The 18742-nt window shown below is 43.8% G+C and overlaps 1 protein-coding gene across 1 annotated transcript in view; it reads right to left on the minus strand.

The window, feature by feature from the left end:
- The window catches only part of CCDC47 (coiled-coil domain containing 47), a 29872-nt gene extending 11969 nt beyond the window's left edge, over positions 1-17903 (minus strand). The window contains exons 1-8 of the mRNA XM_083469981.1: positions 17746-17903; positions 10126-10388; positions 7921-8028; positions 6342-6516; positions 4701-4822; positions 3110-3175; positions 1971-2072; positions 853-963 (exon numbers count right to left, since the gene is read on the minus strand). Of these exons, the coding sequence (XP_083326107.1) occupies positions 853-963; positions 1971-2072; positions 3110-3175; positions 4701-4822; positions 6342-6516; positions 7921-8028; positions 10126-10383 (942 nt within the window). The 5' untranslated portion in view covers positions 10384-10388; positions 17746-17903. The remainder of the gene's footprint in view (positions 1-852; positions 964-1970; positions 2073-3109; positions 3176-4700; positions 4823-6341; positions 6517-7920; positions 8029-10125; positions 10389-17745) is intronic.
- Positions 17904-18742: the final 839 nt, after the last annotated feature.

The raw sequence follows: 18742 nt of genomic DNA on the forward strand, positions 1-18742 counted from the left end.
TCATTTTGCACTCTGACTGTCATTTGTTCTAACCTTTTTTAAAATACTGGGTTTCAAATTGTTGCAACCTGCGCTGTGACCTACTGGTGAAAGGAGGGAAATAAATTTTAAAATCTTTATCATCATCATCCTGGTCTTGCGTGAACTAATGGTTGTATGTTATAACGAAGAACTGGAAAACAAGGAACAAGGGAATACGCAAATATGGGAGAAGTGTGGTCAAACTTGGAAAAAATAGTGGGAGATGGTACAATAATTTAAGACTCTTTGAGGGGCAACCCTCAAATTTTCAACAACAGCAAGGTATCTTTCTTACTGCAATTGGGAGCCCTGAGAGCTCACTGGAAGGACAGATCCTGAAGCTGAGACTCCAATATTTTGGCCACCTCATGAGAAGAGAAGACTCCCTGGAAAAGACCCTGATGTTGGGAAAGATGGAGGGCACAAGGAGAAGGGGACGACAGAGGACGAGGTGGTTGGACGGTGTTCTCGAAGCTACCAGCATGAGTTTGACCAAACTGCGGGAAGCAGTGGAAGACAGGAGTGCCTGGCGTGCTCTGGTCCAGGGGGTCACGAAGAGTCGGACACGACTAAACGACTAAACAACAACAACCCCACAGAGCTGAATGTTCCATTTTTCATAGCTGTCCAAGACAGAAGGATTCATGGGGGGGGGGGGGATGAGTAAGGTGATTGCAAGGTGCAGTTTTGTAGATGGCGACCTCAGAAGACAAAGTTCAAGCATTTGAGTGCCCTGTTATAGCTCTCATGAGAGTTCACACCAACTACAGCCTTAAAGATTTTATCTTTTTTTTAAAAAAAAACCCACCAAAAAAACCCAAATCACATTACCTTGGTATCCATCATTCCTTCTGTGACCTCACCCATCTCAGACAGGATAGCCAATGACTCTGGCAGCCCATACTTCACTGCGGTCTTGGGTTTGTCACTGCAGAACTCACTCTGCCAAGAAGAAATTGCCACGTTATGACAAGCATGGTCTGGACTGCGTCTACCTCCCCTTAAGTAAACAGGTGTTCGCACAATTTATTTAAACCTTAGGAACTGGTTTAAGTTCCCAAGAGCTAGAACTGAAGCCCTGGTCAATTCATAGACTGCCGCGTGCCTCTGAAGACTCAAGAGACCCAAAAGAAAAAGCATGCAAATGCATACACAACAATTTTGTTTTTTATTACATTTGTGGGATATATTTTTTAATGACCTCCCTGAAGCCTCAGGGTACGTTAGGGCATTTTAATGGCATGTCTGGGTAAACTATAAAGACAAAAATGCTCCAAATCAACAAACTTTATCTCTTTTTTATAACTGGCATAGAGGCTGAATCTTGAAATTCTATAGGCACTAAAGGGAGTTTTTTAATTAGTTCTTATGAATGATAGACTAAGGTGAGCACGTATGCTCATCACTCAGGTGTATCACCTGCACTATAATAATACAGTGAGTATAAAAAACTTATTTCCATCATAAAGGAAATTGGGTGTACCACCAATGCTTTTCCTCTAGCCTCTCTTCGCATGCTGAAATTCCTTCCCTTTCTGGCTTGAGGCAGAAAATAGAACCATGCTGTGGTTTTCGATTTTGGTTTGCTAAGCAACCACAAACCACTGCCTGTTAGTTCAAATGGCACAAAAGAAACTACGGATTGTGACAAACCAGGGAGGGAATTGCAGAGAATGAAGGGACGACAAAACATGAGGCAGAGGGTCCTGCCAGACTTCCTTCATGTAGCACGAAACCATTGCTTAGCAGTACATTTGTACCACCCCACTGTGCTGAATTATGTTCAGCAAATGCAACGACTGTACCCAAGTCAGGGCTCTTAGCAGCAGACTACATCAGGTGGTTTAAAGAAGCGTACCATTAAGGCAATTTAGGGCCAAATGCCATTTTTATGCATTTTCAAGTACATTACATATATTCTGGTTTCCTCCCAATGTCCCGGAACATACCAGGTCCTGCATTTCCTTCTGAAGCCGCACCAGAGCTTTTCTTGTCCCAACAGCAAACACGTAGGTATCCATGTCGTCGTCGTTCATGGTAACTTTTATTTGCTGAGCAACAGACAGAATGATTGTCACATCCAGGCTTGCACACAAAAAAGGACATAAATACAAGAAAGAGGAAAGCAGTGGCCAGGACTCCATGCCATTGCCAAAAGCAAAAATAGATTCAGACTTTACAAAGGGCTATCAGCAAAGATCAGGGTCAGGCTGGATGGGAGCCCCAAGGTAATTACAAAGGTCCTCTAAAATATAATTACAAGAGCGCATAACATAAATGACTACTTCTCCTTCGTAACACAACACCAGGTGAGCAAATAATAGGTCCCCTCTAGCAGCAAGGTGTTACCACCGCTAGAACAACTTACTGCATACTTTTTCACCCTAAGCAGTTTCAATGGTTTTGTTTGAACCACATTAAACTGAACTGCAGTCTTTTTAACCCACCCAGTAAGTGAAGCATTGCTTCGCTTAATTCTACTGCAAAAGATATTCCCAGTAAAAGAAATCACAGTCCTACGTTCAAGCCCCTTATGATGGCAGGGAAATGGAAGGAATTGGCAGCACAACCTCTCATTGCATGCCTACACTGCTATTCCCGTTTTGGACAGTAATTCCTAACTTTGGGTTGGGAATGAATGACAGAGAGTATTATTAGCGGCTGGCATTGCTACATGCTTTCAGTTGCAGCATGTAGCAAAAGAAACTCTCGGTTGTTCTAAACAAAGAAGCACAGAATTCTGCAGCCAGAATAAATTACAAAATGTGGGTATAATTATTTCTGCGTAACGTACTCTGATTCTGATGGACACAGAGCCAAGTGCTTATGTAGAACAATACAGCCCCATGCTCCCTATTCCAAAATTCTGCTGAGACTCCCTCGGGCTTCTGAGAGTTTCAGCAAACACCACAGTCTGCCTTCGCAGGCTCAAGTGCTAGAAACTTGGCCAAGTTGCTTTTATTAACTAACAACATTTTCAGCATGACTGTGGCAGCACTGAATTCACTCATTTCTGTGTGTAACATGCACCTCAAATATAGTTTCATGAACTTAAAAGCTCCCTCAGGCCACAGAACTAAACACTTACCACTTGGTCACAGGATGGCCTCATCATGCGAGCAAGAACGTTCAGCAAGTCTTGTCTCTTGAGAAACTGAAAGACAGCATTTTGACCGTGGTGAAACCCTGCTCCAGACTTGCAGTACAGAATGGCATGTTCTTGCAAGGCCCATTAAAATCAACTTATGTGAGATGTACCATAGGACTCCCTGCCTTACAAATGTAAATACTGGCGCGTCCTGCTAGTGCAAAGAATACCTACTGCAGCTCCCAATAATCATCTGAGCTTGGTATTTATTGCTTCTTTCATTTTATTACATTTAAACCCTGCTTCTTCCACCACAGAATTCAAAATGGCCTGGCTTGGAGAAGTTAGTAATATCTTCTTCCACCTGGAAACTTAATGTGTGCCATGACCAGACCAAGGCATGGTTATCTTCAGCAAAGCTGCTGCTTGTGCAATTTCAAGACCACCTTCTGGGATCATTTGTGTTCTCCACACATTTATTTTTATTTAAATGCATTTGCAACCCCAGTGGGGTGGAGCATTGCTGCTGCTTACCAGGAGGAGCAAGAGGAAGAGGAGGAAGAGAGTGGTGAGATTTGAGCTATGCAGGCATGCTGCAGAACCAACACTGCCCTCTCACTGGTGCGCCAGTGCAGCCCCAACCTAGTCACTGTCTTACCGCTCCCAGCAAGCAGCACTACGCTCCTGCTGACCTGCTGCTGAGAAGCTATTCCAGCAGGTCTAGCCCCATCGTGTGTCTAGTCCACCCTTCACTATTTGGTCCTAGGGCAAGTTACATACAGCTTAACCTAACAAGTAAACCATGTAATGCATAAACATTTCAAGATTGTTAATTAAACCAAATAAACAGCAGTCAGCGACAGCAGCACTGTAATGGGAGGAATATTCTGTCCTCATCCTCCTCTGTGCAAAACGGTGTGCACTGATCCAAAATGTGTACAATGACAAGATCAGATGAACCTCAGAAGGGAGGACATTGACCAATCTAAACAAAAGCCAGAATGCAAGCATTTGCCTGGGCCCTGTCATAGCAGGAGATCAGGGTGGGGAGGCATGTCTGCTGAGGCAGGAAGGAAGAAGGACTGCATTCCTCCTGCAAGCGGCCAAGCAGAATGGAGCTTTCCTTGCCACATGGTCCTGTTTTCTGCCCGGGTAAAAGGTGGGGCTGAGCTCTTGGTTCCCCAGTTTGCTTCGGAACTTTCTCTCTCTCCTGCTCAGCTGTAGTTCCTATCTGGAAACAAGTGTTCTATTCCTGCTCTCTTCGCAGAGTTATTAAAAATAATAATACTACAGTGAACACCACTGCCATTTCATATGGATTGTTTGTGTGGGTGTGTTAATTCTATGTCTTCCCAAAGGCACTTATTTATATAATGAAATACTACCTGGGTAGTTGATTCCAAAAAGAGGTGCTGCTTGATTCACTGGCATTTATGCTATAGGGTCTTGCAATGTCTGTGTCCCGTCCCACCCGCCAACCTTCATCCTCCTGTGCTTTTTAACAGAGTGAAGTCATTTGGAGTCTGCTGCCTAAATGCTCAACTTGCAGACACGTAATGCACAAAACACTTCGAGATGCTGTCTCTCATACCTTGAGCTGTATAAGCATGCCCTCACAGCACACCCTCCCGGAGCACCACAGGTTATAAATATGTTCGTTCTCTTGGTTCAGCTTCCCTGTGCTTGTGGCTTCTTTATTTGTTCCATCATCCCCTTAAAAGAAAGCATAAGCTGATCAACGAAAGTTTATTACTGTATACTTAAGACAACGCTGCAGTATGCCATATGGCAGGCTGCTTTTGACAACTCAGAGGCTTTGGTCGGTATGAAATACTGAAGTCTGCCTTCCAATGGGGATGGGATAGCTGCAACATGCTGCACCAATACTCCAGTGGCTGCTCTGCCTTTCAGGCTCTGCAACGTGAAGATGGGGATCTGAAAAGCCTTAAATGACCTGCAACAGTATACCCAAGAGATCACCTCCACCCCTACTTTCCACCTTAAAAATGGGATGTGATCAGATCTTACATATGCCATCTGTGTATCACATTAAGTCTGCTCAAGCATGCAAAAAGGTGTGCTCATGGACTGAAGAGTTTGGATTTGATATCCCGCTTTATCACTACCCTAAGGAGTCTCAAAGCGGCTAACAATCTCCTTTTCCCTTCCTCCCCCACAACAAACACTCTGTGAGGTGAGTGGGGCTGAGAGACTTCAGAGAAGTGTGACTAGCCCAAGGTCACCCAGCAGCTGCATGTGGAGAAGCGGGGAATCGAACCCGGTTCACCAGATTATGAGTCCACCACTCTTAACCACTACACCACACTGGCTCTCTAAGGTTTATTTAGTATCTTCAAAAGATACTATCTTTTATTTAGTAAAGTTCATTTACTAAAATAAATAAAAGTTTATTTATCTTTTAAAAGTTTATTTATCTTTTATTTAGTATCTTCATGGATCTTAACTTCAAAAAGCCTGAAACCTTGCTCCTTGCTCTACGCTGATATTCCACTTTTCCTCCTCCAGCAGCCTCCTGTGCATTCCCCTTTTGGAACGATCCCCAGCTCTCTGAATTTGTGCGCTCTTGCAAACTTATCTTCTGTAAGTACGTCTCTGATATCTTTGTGAACTCTTTACAATCTCTTAAGTTTTGCAATCTCTAAGCAGACTGTCACTTTTATCTCTTTCAGCAATGCACTCTTCCCAATTTTACCTTGCTCTTTTTCTCGCTCCTTCCAACACTGCAATGGATTTCCTGGGAGTACTGTTCTGTCTTCGCTCAGTGCTGGCCTCTCCCCAAGATTCTGCACTGTCCACGTTCAGTTTTTACCTCTTCAACCCCTGACCTCATTCCCTTAACATCTCACCAGACTTCAGCCCTCTAATGCAAGATATGTCTCACTCCTCCGTTTGACATCTCAGCTCACACAACTGAAAACTGAAAAACTCGGGAGGAGGTTTGAAGAACTTGGCTGATTTTGCACACACTTTAAATTCATTCTCTCCTCCCCTTTATATGCCACCTTCTTGGGCCAAGCTACACTTTGATCCACACCAACTTTATGAATCATAGAATCATAGAGTTGGAAGAGACCACAAGGGCCATCGAGTCCAACCCCCTGCCAAGCAGGAGTCCAACCCCCTGCCAATCCTCAGCACCTCTCTTGTAACTCTGGTTAAGTGTTGGGGAAGGAGTAAGAAACTACCAGGCAGGCTTTAGGATGCAACTTACCAACAAGGGCAAAGTTACTTTCAAGCAGCTCCCGGTGACTATTGAACCAGGCCTGAGCCAGGCGGTTGTTCTTATTCTTCCCTATGATGTAGTTCATGATGTAAGCAAGCAGCCCCGTCACCATTAAGATTTCCATGTAGTAACTCTCCCAGCTATTTTGGAGGTGGGCAGGGACCTGCAGTTGAATTTGGACATTGTTAAAATTACTTCATTTTGGGAGGAAATCAGTTGCTCAACAACAACAACAAAATCTGGTTGCAAGTTATAAGACACCTTGTGTGTGTGTTTTTTTAATTCTTTTAGGAACTACCAGTTACTACACCAGTTACTAAACTCAAGACATAATATATCGAATCAAAACAATCCTGCGCTGGGCAGTGGCTCGGTGCTTTGCATGCTTCTCCCCATATGACCCAACCTGCACCCTGCGCTCATCATCTGACACCCCGTCTTTGTGTGCCCTTTCCATAAGAGGCCCAGAGGGCAGCAACTTGAGAATGGGCCTTTTCTACAGTGGCTCCCTGCTTGTGAAATGCTCTCCCCAAGGAAGCTTGCCTGGCACCTTCATTGCATATCTTTAGGCACGAGGCAAAAACACTTCTCTATGAGCAATCTTAGCTGACAAAACATTTTGTGGCTTTTTAAATTTGTGGGAGGGGAGGGGTTGTTGGTTTGTTTTTGTTTTGTTCTGTATTATGTGTTCTCATTTTGTATGTTTATGGTGTGAACCACCCTGTGATCTTCGGATGAAAGGCGGTATACAAATTTAATTTAATAATAATAATAATACAGTGATACCTTGGTTGTCGAACTTAATCCATTCCAGGAGTCCGTTTGACTCCCAGAACCATTCGAAAACCAAGGCGCAGCTTCTGATTGGCTTCAGGAGCTTCCTGCACTCAATCGAAAGCCACATCGGACGTTTGGCTTCCAAAAAATGTTCACAAACCGGAACACTTACTTCCGGGTTTGCGGCATTCGGGAGCCGATTTGTTCGGGAGCTGTTCAACAACCAAGGTACTACTGTAATATTAATTAATTAATAATAAAGACTTCAGTGATTATCCCGGCCCATTCAACCCTACAACTTAATGAAATTTAATTACCTTTTCTACAGCCTAAAACCTGGGCACTGCCAGTGTGCTACTGCAATGTCAGGCAATGTACAAAATATCAGTTACTAGAAAAGAATGATAGGATACCGAGCAACTGCACAGCGTCTTTGAAAGAACAAAAGATCACTCTGGGCAGTTGACTAACTTCACATGGGATGGGGCCTAGCACCAGAAAAATCTGTATGCTTTCTGTGGAAATGGGGGGCGGGGGGAAGTATAGTGGAAAACAGCAAATGAAAGACAGCTCAACACATGAACGAATACATCCAACTAAGTCATACTAAAGAGCAAACCCACTGAAATCAACCCACTTAAGCTAGCCGAGTCTGCTGATTTCAACAGGATCTACTTGTATTACTTGGTTGGAAACAACCCAATGAAGCTTAGTGATGTTGAATTAGGTTAGGGCCACTATGAGCTACTGTTAATTAGGGGCTACATGTAAAACTAGTACATGGGCTTACATCAACAATTGTTATAGGATCTTTACTCTTGCCGGGAGATGCATCAGGTTTCTCCTCGTAGCCTTCAAACTCTTCATCGTCGTAAGGCTCACTCTCTGTATCACCTTCCTACAATAAGAAAGCAAAAGATACAGAAAATGTCAAATGTTTCAATGAAGTCGACTTCTACTGTATCTATATTAACTGCTGGAACTGCCACTGGATATAGCTTTAAACTGAAGGAGCCACCCTGAATTGTGACATTAATCTTTATAGTTCAACCTTCCTTTGGAAAACTCAGAGCAGCTCACGTAGGTCTCCAAAATAATATCCATTGGGCCCCTGAGCAAACCGAGATTTTGGATTAAATATAACAGCAGCATGTACCTTCAGCCAATTCAGAGTAGCTTGGTATATGACATTAAACTTGCTTCTAGAAAACCCGGTAATTGTTTGCAATGGTTTCTCTGCTATGTTTGATAGCATCTGGGTGGCTGTGGAGTGCAGCACATCTATGTTTGCCTAGCTGGGAAAAAGAAGGCTGCATCTTTCATACCCGCTTCTGCAACGAAATTGAATGGGATGGCCAGCTACGTTTCTTCCTAGCGCAGGCACAACACAAAGAGGTGACAGTGTTAATCCACACTCAGAGGCTGTGCAAACAACAAAAGGACAACGTGCCCTACTGTAAACATCAAAAAGGAGTTAACCCAAGAGAACTCTCATGGCTTGAAAAGGTAGGTGCCATTGACACCAAGTCTCCAGGTGTCTGAATTTAATAGAATCCTATCTATTAAACCCGAGATGCTCCTCAGGTTCAGGGGCTGGGTGCTGCCCTCCATCTGGCCTTCAGGACTCTCCCCAGGCCTCAGTCACGACTGGCTCTGTTCCATGCACTCCACAAGTGCAGTTTTGCCTGACTGAAACATATCCCTAATTGGTGATAAGGCTGCCTGTTTGCCTGGAAAGAGGATGGAGAGATATGTCTGGGTGTATGTAGAAAACTTTGACTTTTGCAGGCTTTTGTAGCCTTCTGAAGAAAGGGAGAGAAGTCTCATCAGCTGTGCCATCCACCGTGTCTAATTAGTTCATGGAAGGTTGCCTGTGATGGAATGTGTCCCTCAAGCTGAATTACCTTCCTCATCCCTGCCCTACTGCCTTTACAATCCCAAAGACAATCCATAGGTCTGTGGTAACCGGAAGAAAGAGCACAGTAACACCCTTGAGACCGATTGCTTAATTGTGGCATGAGCTTTCGTAAGCAACAGCCTATTCCATCAGGTGGATGAAACGGGAGGCGGCAGACACAAACATGTGAGTTGAGGTACAGTGCAAGATCAATCAAGTTAGCAAGGATGAGACTTCAAAAGAATGAGGATGCCAAGAAGACATCTGATTGCAATGATGGGTTACTTCAACACAACCTACACGATTGCCTGACCTGGCACTCAATCCACATGCAGAAAGATGGTGCAGATTTGAAGTATTTAGACTGCCAGCCTACATCTATTTACCTACCTGAACTGAGCGGGACTTACTTCCAAGTTTATGTGCACATGATTGCTTTCCAAGGCATGGGAAAGCTTGCTGCAAAGACCACATCCAGCCATGAGGGAATGCTTGCCAAACCTCCTGCCACAAGCAATGCTGCATTTTGCTTCTCTACAGCAGGGGTGCTACCATGAACGCCCCAGTGTTATGAGATGCCCCTTCTCAAGAAGTTCCTATGCCTCCCCATGCCCGCTAATTTTTTTTATTAAAAAAACCTCAATACTTTTGTTTTTCAAGGAGCCCCTGTGTTGACTGTTTAATGTTGCTGCTGCTTTCTGTAGTGATTCTTTTCCTTCAACTTAATTGGTCTTTTGAATTTAGGATTGCCATATGTCCTCTTTTTCCAGGGCACGTCCTCTTTTTCATGGGTATACAGCCATCGCAGCGATCCATAGTTAAAAGTAGAAGTCGGCAAACATGTCCTCTTTTTTGCTCATCAAAACATGGCAGCCCTAATGTTAAGCTTTGCATCTTTGTACCCCGCTTTAGAAGCGTTAGTGACAAACAGTACAGAAATGTAATTGTTAATTAAATGCAACATAAAACCTAATTAATATATAAAATCTAGCTTTGCCAGTGGAATAGACTGGCCAACCTTGTAACTCCACCATCAGCAACCCTCCCTCAAACCAAAAATGACAAAGAACAGGCCAGCCCTTCCCCCGGCTTTATCACCTGCGCATCAGCATCCTCAAAGTCAAGATTTTCGTCTTGACCTTCAAGCTCAACAGTGGCCTCCTCCTCGTCATCTTCGGTCGTGACGACCCGCTGGGGAGATTCAGTCGCAGGATCTTCTACCACATCTTCAAACTCAGCGAAGTCATTATCATCATATTCCACAATGTCATCGCCGTCGTCAAACTCATCAAACTTTGCCCAAACGAGGCCCCACGGGATGAAGAGGGTGGCCACCAGGAAGCACACGCTTCTCATTATTGCTGGGAAAAACAAAAAGGCAGCAAATACCGAAATCCTCAGACCTGGGAATACAGAAACATCCAGCGCGTGCCCCTTCCTAAAATAGCAACTCAAGAGGCCGGCAACTCCCTGTTGGCTGCAAGCAACACGCTGGGAAATTTATCAATCTGCAGTTATAGCTGCATGCCATTTACGTATCAGGTGCACAAATAAAGATGGGGTGGTCATGTTACAACACTTCTACACTGTGCTCCTCTAGGAAATGTAAGACATGTCCGTGGGCCAGAGAAAGAGTCGTGGGCAGACACATGGTTCTAAGAGCAAAAGGCCACCTCCTGCATGTTATCGGCAAGACCTAAAAGGGGCAAATTTGGACTACTGGTTTGGCTAATTATGAAAAATTGCATTGACAGAGAAGCTCACTTAGAAGCTTGAGGTACTGAAAGAAGCATGTGGACACTTTCACTACAGACTGGTACTAACAGCTGCATATGCACAAATCTGGACTGTTTTAAGAGCAAATGTAGACAGTTCTTCAACTAATTGACATGAAACCCATGAAAGTAAAAGAAATTACAGTGGTAGTGTGTGACGTCATTTTGAGCGTCTGCGCATGCGGCGAAACCTAGAAGTAACGCGCTCCGTTGCTTCTGGGTTGCTGCGGAGCGCAACCCGAAAGAGCTCAACCTGAAGCACATTCAACCCGAGGTATGACTGTATAATAATAATAATAATAATAATAATTTTTTATTTATACCCCGCCCTCCCCAGCCAAGGCCGGGCTCAGAGCGGCTTACAAGCAATAATAACAACAAGATGAGTGATTACAACTTAAAAACAAAAATAAAATACAACATTAAAATAATGGAACATTAAAATATTAAAATGAAGCCTCATTGCAGGAGAAGGAAAAGAAAAAAGAAAAAAGGGGGGGAGGGAATCAAATTGGCTCCAATCCAAAGGCCAGGCGGAACAACTCTGTCTTACAGGCCCTGCGGAAAGAAATCAGATCCTGCAGGGCCCTGGTCTCATGAGACAGAGCGTTCCACCAAGTTGGGGCCAGTGCTGAAAAGGCCCTGGCTCTGGTTGAAGCCAATCTAACTTCCTTAGGGCCTGGGACCACTAGGGTGTTGTTATTTATGGACCTTGAGGCTCTCCGTGGGGCATACCAGGCGAGGCGGTCCCGTAGGTACGAGGGTCCTAGGCCGTGAAGGGCTTTAAAGGTCAAAAGCAGCACCTTAAATCTGACCCTGTACTCCACCGGGAGCCAGTGCAGCTTGAAAAGCACTGGATGAATATGCTCCCATGGCAGAGACCCTGTGAGGAGCCTCGCTGCAGCATTCTGTACCCGCTGGAGTTTCTGGGACAGCTTCAAGGGCAGCCCCGCGTAGAGCGAATTACAGTAGTCAAGCCTGGAAATGACTGTCGCATGGATCACTGTGGCCAGGTCGGGGCGGGAAAGGTAAGGGACCAACTGCTTGATGCGGCGAAGGTGGAAAAATGTCGCCTTGGCTGTTGCTGTGACTTGGGCCTCCATGGAAAGGGAGGTGTCAAGGATTACACCCAAACTCTTAACGGAAGGCAATGGCACTAATTGGGCCCCCGCAAGAGAAGGGAGTTGGTCCCTCATCCCCATGCTATCCCGACCTAGCCATAGGACCTCTGTCTTCGAAGGATTTAGTTTCAACTTTGTATAGGTACGTAGCCAAATGTTTTTGAATAGGTGTACAGTGGTACCTCGAGTTAAGTACTTAATTAGTTCCGGAGGTCCGTTCTTAACCTGAAACTGTTCTTAACCTGAAGCACCACTTTAGCTAATGGGGCCTCCTGCTGCTGCCGCGCCTCCGGAGCACCATTTCTGTTCTCATCCTGAAGCAAATTTCTTAACCCGAGGTACTATTTTTAGGTTAGTGGAGTCTGTAACCTGAAGCGTATGTAACCCAAGGTACCACTGTACTACTAAATCTGTTGTTGATTTGTTACCCTCTCTTTTTGAATAGGAGTACTAAATCTGTAGTTGATTTGTTATAACAAAAACTGAACAATAAATTACAGGGGAGGAGGGGAGCCACACCCTAAGTTTCTTTTTAGCTACACAGAAGTAGCATTGCACCACACTTCTCAATTACTCAGATATAAAAGAGGAAAGAGACTACTAAGAGGGTAGAGGGACAAAGCCTCTTCCTGAACACACTAGAATTTGAGCTTGTTCTCCTTTCTGTCACCATAGGGTGACAGGTCTGCCAATCATTGGTTTAGACTACCCACCTTTTGTGGACTGATAGTGCAATCCAATGCCTGTCTGCACAGAAATAAGTCCCCCTGAGTTCAGTGGGGCTTACTCTCAGGTAAATGGGTATAGGATTGCAACCTATCTAATTTAAGAGCTGGATTATCAAAGTACAGTGGTACCTCGGGTTAAGTACTTAATTCGTTCCGGAGGTCCGTACTTAACCTGAAACAGTTCTTAACCTGAAGCACCACTTTAGCTAATAGGGCCTCCTGCTGCTGCCGCGCAGCCGGAGCATAATTTCTGTTCTCATCCTAAAGCAAAGTTCTTAACCTGAAGCACTATTTCTGGGTTAGCGGAGTCTGTAACCTGAAGCGTATGTAACCCGAGGTACCACTGTATCCATATAGTTCAGCCCCTCTTTTCCGAAAGTGATCAGCAAAATAACTCTGGGAGCCCACAATCAAAGCATGAAGTAAAAAAAATCACCCCCTGTTACTTATTCCAAACATCTAGTATTCAGAAGTACAGAGTCTGGAGACTCCATTCTGTTTAGCAGTCACAGCTAAGAAGTGCAACCTCCAACAGAAGGTTGTATATAGGAAGACAGTCACCAATCAACCCACACCCATACATGTGCATGCAAATGGGGAAAATGTTTACTTAAGGAAATGATGGACTTTGTCAAAAGTTTGAGACTCTAAGCTGAAAATGTCCAACTGACAATTGCCTGATCTGCACATAATGATAAGCTATAATTTATTTAACAAACCTTGAGTTAACAAGTTGTGATCAAACAAAGCATGGCTTGTTTCTCCAAAATTTGGTTCATTTTGCAGCTGCTCTCGTTTGCTGTAGCTTGGCAAGTGTGGGATGGGATGCCAAATAAACCATAGTTAGTTAAGGAAGACTGCTTGGTTCAAGCCATGGATAAAAGAAACCGATGTTTCTAAGTCAACAAAAAACCATGGCTTCAGACTGTGGTTTGCGGGCAATAAACAAATCATATATAAGCCTCTGGACACAGTTAGCTCACAATACTAGGCCATGGTTTAATTATAGTTAAAAAAGCACTATGTGTGAACCAGACCAATGTTGGACTTCACTTTATAGAACTCATGCCTATGTTACAATCAGGGCGGATAAAAATAAACGATTTAAAAATAAATAAATAAATAAATAAAAATAGCATTTTTTAAATTTAAATTGGATTTTTAAAACGAAATGCTTTTAGAGGAAAAATCTTTCTAAAGATAGTTTTCTATTTAAGTTACATTATAGTCCAAAGGCTATTCATCAGGAAATAAGGATGTGTTTTAAATTTTTCATGTGTGCTAAAACTCAGTCTAAGGTTTTTTTAAAAAACATTGTTTAACCACATCAGTTAACAAACATGGATACATATGCTATAATGTTATTGTTTCAGTTAAATAAACTGTTAAATTGTTATTAAGGAAATGATTATTTTTCTCCTTCCAATAAAGTACAGCAGAAAAGTTGTCCAAATATACAGTTAACTTATTAAACCTCACAATTTCATAATTATCTGTCAGTGTATTTCTAATAGTATAACCAAATCAGTACGGTAATTTTTGATATAACTATAAAAACTACTCTGAAAATTTATTATTCCAAAAATGAAACCTTCATCTGGTTGTAAATATTAAGATTATACTAGCAAGAATGAGTCTTTCTGTAAAAAAAAAAAAGATTTAAATCAAGCCTTACTGACTAGTGATTTAAATCAAGTCTTGCTGACTAGTGATTTAAATCGATTTAATTTAAATCAAATCCACCCTGGTTACAATACAGCTCACCTGCTGTACAAGCAACTGTCATCGTCCATAACTCATATAACACTTCTCAGGATAGTTAGTAAATTACTGTGTAGCACTGGGAAGTTTCCATTTGCTGCTGGAAGAAGACTGCTGTTTTGGACAGCAATCAATAAAAAACGAATTGCACCCATCTGCAAATCTCACATCACAGTATCATTGGGAGCGGAGGTCCTTGTTAGGGTTATGTTACAGACTGGCACTGTCAATGCCTGTTGTCAGTACCTGCCGCTTGCAACACCGCAACCTTTCGTATTCCACAGTTACAAGGAGTAGCTCCTTAAAAGGAACTCAATCTAGGTTAGGCAATCTAAAATTAGCTAGAGCAGCCAGAGCGCTTCCATCCATCAGCTACGTTTTATAAGCAGGCAGGCTTGGGAAATAAAAAAGGATGGATGAAGGAGATATAGGCTGCTGTAGTGCTTTTGGCACACACTCTCTGAATGCCAAGTGTGCAGAGCAACAGCTGCCTTCAAACTAAAAATGTAGCCGACCCCCAGTCTCTCTACTTGCCTGGCCGTTATCAGGGACTGGGCTGGACATTAAGGAGTGGTGGCTGAATACCGATGAGCGGGCAACTGGGAGAAGGGGAGTTGCGGAGAACGACTAAGAAGGAGGGATCAGTGGTCTGGAGGAGTCTGTAACAGCCAGGAGGCAAGAGTCAGAGGCAGGAGAAGCTACAGGATAGGAGAATGAAGAGCAGTGCCAGGAGACAGAGGTCAGGCTGGCATAGCGTCAAGGACTTCCACACCTTCCTCTCCTCTTCAATCATTTCCCCATGACCAGAAGATGACTGAAGAGGGAGGAGTAGGAACAGGTTACACGCAGGAGGTTTTGCTTGCTTGCTTGTAGGGAGGTTAAAGGTAAAGGTAAAGGGACCCCTGACCATTAGGTCCAGTCGTGACCGGCTCTGGGGTTGCGGCGCTCATCTCGCTTTAGTGGCCAAGGATGACTAAGCCGCTTCTGGCGAACCAGAGCAGCGCACGGAAACACTGTTTACCTTCCCGCCGGAGCGGTACCTATTTATCTACTTGCACTTTGACGTGCTTTTGAACTGCTAGGTTGGCAGGAGCAGGGACCGAGCAACGGGAGCTCACCCCGTTGCAGGGATTCGAACCGCCGACCTTCTGATCGGCAAGTCCTAGGCTCTGTGGTTTAACCCACAGCGCCACCCGCGTAGGGAGGTTAGGGAGATAAATAAGCTGGGGCCGAGGGCGGAGTGTTGGGCTTTTATGACAAAATGGGTGTACAAATTTTGTGAAATAAATAAATAATATAATAAAATCACCCTACCCTTAATATGCCTGATACTTCTGGTCTTCCTACTAATATACCTATCTATTTAGAGCAGGCACAGGTGGAAGGTAAGACTGAGCTCTTCAGATAGATTACCTGACGATCACAGTAGGGGTTTCTGACCTGCAACTGTTTAACATAGTAACATCAAAAAGGCTTCCACCAAACTAGGCTGTCAGAAACCACGATGAATAGTTTAGCTGTAGATTTCCCACCATTTCTGTTTGCTCTCACAACAACCCTGAAAGGTTTGAAAGAGAGGGAGAGACCGGCTCAAGGTCAACGAGCTTTTGGAATATCTGAAAAAAAATCTTAATAGGATGAAATTGCGAGCAGCATTCAAAATATGATGAAAAAAAAGATAGTATTTGAAATAGAAGAATATGTGTTAGGTGAAATGTCTAATAGAATGAATGGGATGGGATTAAGAACAACACGAAAGGAAAGGTGGAAAGTTTAAGAAATGTATAAGCAATTGAAAAGCTGAAATTTATATGGAAAGATTTTAAAGTTTTATTTTTCTAAAAAAAGGAGGTCAACCAGTGAGCTTCATGGGCAAGCGGCAATTTGAGTTCAGTGTGCCCCAACCTGATGCCCTCCAAATGTTTTGGACCCCTGCCATCAACACCAGGCAGCATGGTAGAATTAGTGATAATGGGAGGTGCAGTTTAAAACACCCAGAGGGGACACCAGGTTGGGGTTGGAGAAGGCTACTCTAGTTATAACAGCAGCCTGGCTCACTGGTTTGTACATACATACATACATCCTAGGAGAAGCAAGTAATGAGATATCTCTGTATCTGGCTCTTCTATCCTGCCTATCATTTCACCTCAAACTCAAGCTGGATTATAGGAAGGAACAAAATAGGTTTATCCAATTTGATGCTTTAGAACTGTACCCTTTCAGAAGTATACTCAATTATGCTGAAAAAGCCTCCCCAAGAACCTGGTCCAATACTCAGATTTGCAGAACAGTCTCCCCATTCCCAAGCATGCACCATGCTGTTCTCACAGTGGCCAAGCAGGAGCACAAAAGTGCTCTTCCCTCCAGTGGTTTTTAATTCCAAATCTGAGTACGCCAGGTAGTTAAAGAGCTTTAGCAGGTAAAACTAAGCCACATTAAGTGATTTTGGACAAGCACTGTAGACTGTCAGGTGAAAAGAAAACGGAGGCTGGAAAAAATAAAAAAATTATGCTGTCGAATTCTAGGAAGCCAGCATTCATTTTCTAAGTGTATGAGAGATTATGTACTTTGGATTTTTCCACCATGTTTTACCAAACAGGTCACAAAATTCCCACACACTGAGCTGCAGGAACTCCAAGAGTTCCTATAAGAGAGAGAGCCATTTGAGGTACGTGACATAAAACAGCATTTTCCCTATCTCTATGCAGTACTGTTAAGATATTTTGTCCTCTCCCAATGAACACACACGTGTGTTGCATACACACGCACTCCCTTCCCCCATCAAGATAAACAACCCATACCACAACCTTACAAGCCAATCTCTGCTTTTATAACCCCCTCTTTTTATTATTTATATAGCTACCCAGCAACAAAAACAAAAGCAACCTTGGGCAGTTTGCAAGCAACACTAAATTGAAAAGCACTGTAAATAATAATTAAGAACAATAAAAGAGAGCGGGGGGGGAAACAAAAAAACAAAACACCTTTCCTTGTAACAGCGGCAGCAAAAGCAGCTTACAAAACAGTTATTATTTCAACACCGTTGCCACGACCGGGCTGGGGTTGGCTACACACGTGTCGTACGTACACACGTGTCCTGGACACCGACCTACAAATTCCAAAGGAGAGCGAAAGGCAGAAAGACTTTCGTCCCAGGCCTGGAAAGGGGGCAGCCAACTGTTTACCCCTATGGAGACGCTTTTGACTCGCTTAGGAACCACCCAGAGACCTGGGAGGGCGAGAGAAGGGCCCAGCGGACTCCCCTTAGCCCTCGCCCCTCTCCCCTCTCCCCGAACCCTTCAAACTGACTCACGCGGCGCAACCCCGAGGTACCTGAGGCCGGCGCTGCCGCTACAACGACGTTTCCGAGGCCCAGCTCGCCTGCCTGCCTGCCTGCCGGACTTTACGCTCGCGGTTTCCTTCCTCCTCCTCCCGTAAGGTACGCGAGTTGCGTAAGTCTGCGCAGGCGCCTCTCGCCTGAAGGCCAAAGAAAGGTGAGAGGCGGAGGGAGGAGGAGGAGGAGGAGGGGTGGCTGGGAGCGGGGCGGACTTGGAGGCCTTTGCCCCGCTTCCCTTCGGGGTTAGGGAAAGGGGCAGTGCCGGGTTTACTTATAAGCTAAACAAGCTATACTTTAGGGCTTCACCTTCTTGGGGGCCCCCAAAAAATTAAAGGGGGGAAAACTGGAGGTACGTTTCCAAAATGCATAAGATAAAAATCAAATCAAATCAAACCTACATACAGCAACAGTGTTTTGTGTTGTGTAGGCTCCTATGATGTAAGTAATGGGCCCGGTCTGCTTGCCTGTTGCCTAAAATATCACTGGTTTGCTCATTTCTATATATAGGGTGCCTACATTCTGCTATTTATAATTATTAGCAGTTTGCATCATATATTTACACCTATTTTTATTTCATGTTATAGCAAGTTTCTAGGGACTAGATTATGAGTCTTTATAAATTGCGTTTCTAAAGGAACTTTTGTTATTGCCAAATGCCAGGGTGTTTGCATTATTTAGTTATGAATAAAAAATCGTTTTAAGTTAGAGCTTAATAATTATTTCACCATTAATATACGTCTTAATTGTATTTCACTATTAATATACTTCTTAATTGTATTTCAGTTCAACAATAACTTTGATAAAATACATGTTTTGTTACTATTAGGTCCATAAATTACCATACAGTATATATTCAACACAAAAAACAGCGACAGTTTGTTGTTGACAAAGGACAGCTGGACATAGAAAGGGCCCCATTACCTTCAGTAGCTTAGGGCGTCATCAAACCTAAATCCGGCCTTGCATCTGTCCCCCCAAGCGGCTGCAGAGGCT

This window comes from Podarcis liolepis (assembly GCF_965112155.1).
Source record: "Podarcis liolepis genome assembly, chromosome: 13".
Lineage (NCBI taxonomy): Eukaryota > Metazoa > Chordata > Lepidosauria > Squamata > Lacertidae > Podarcis > Podarcis liolepis.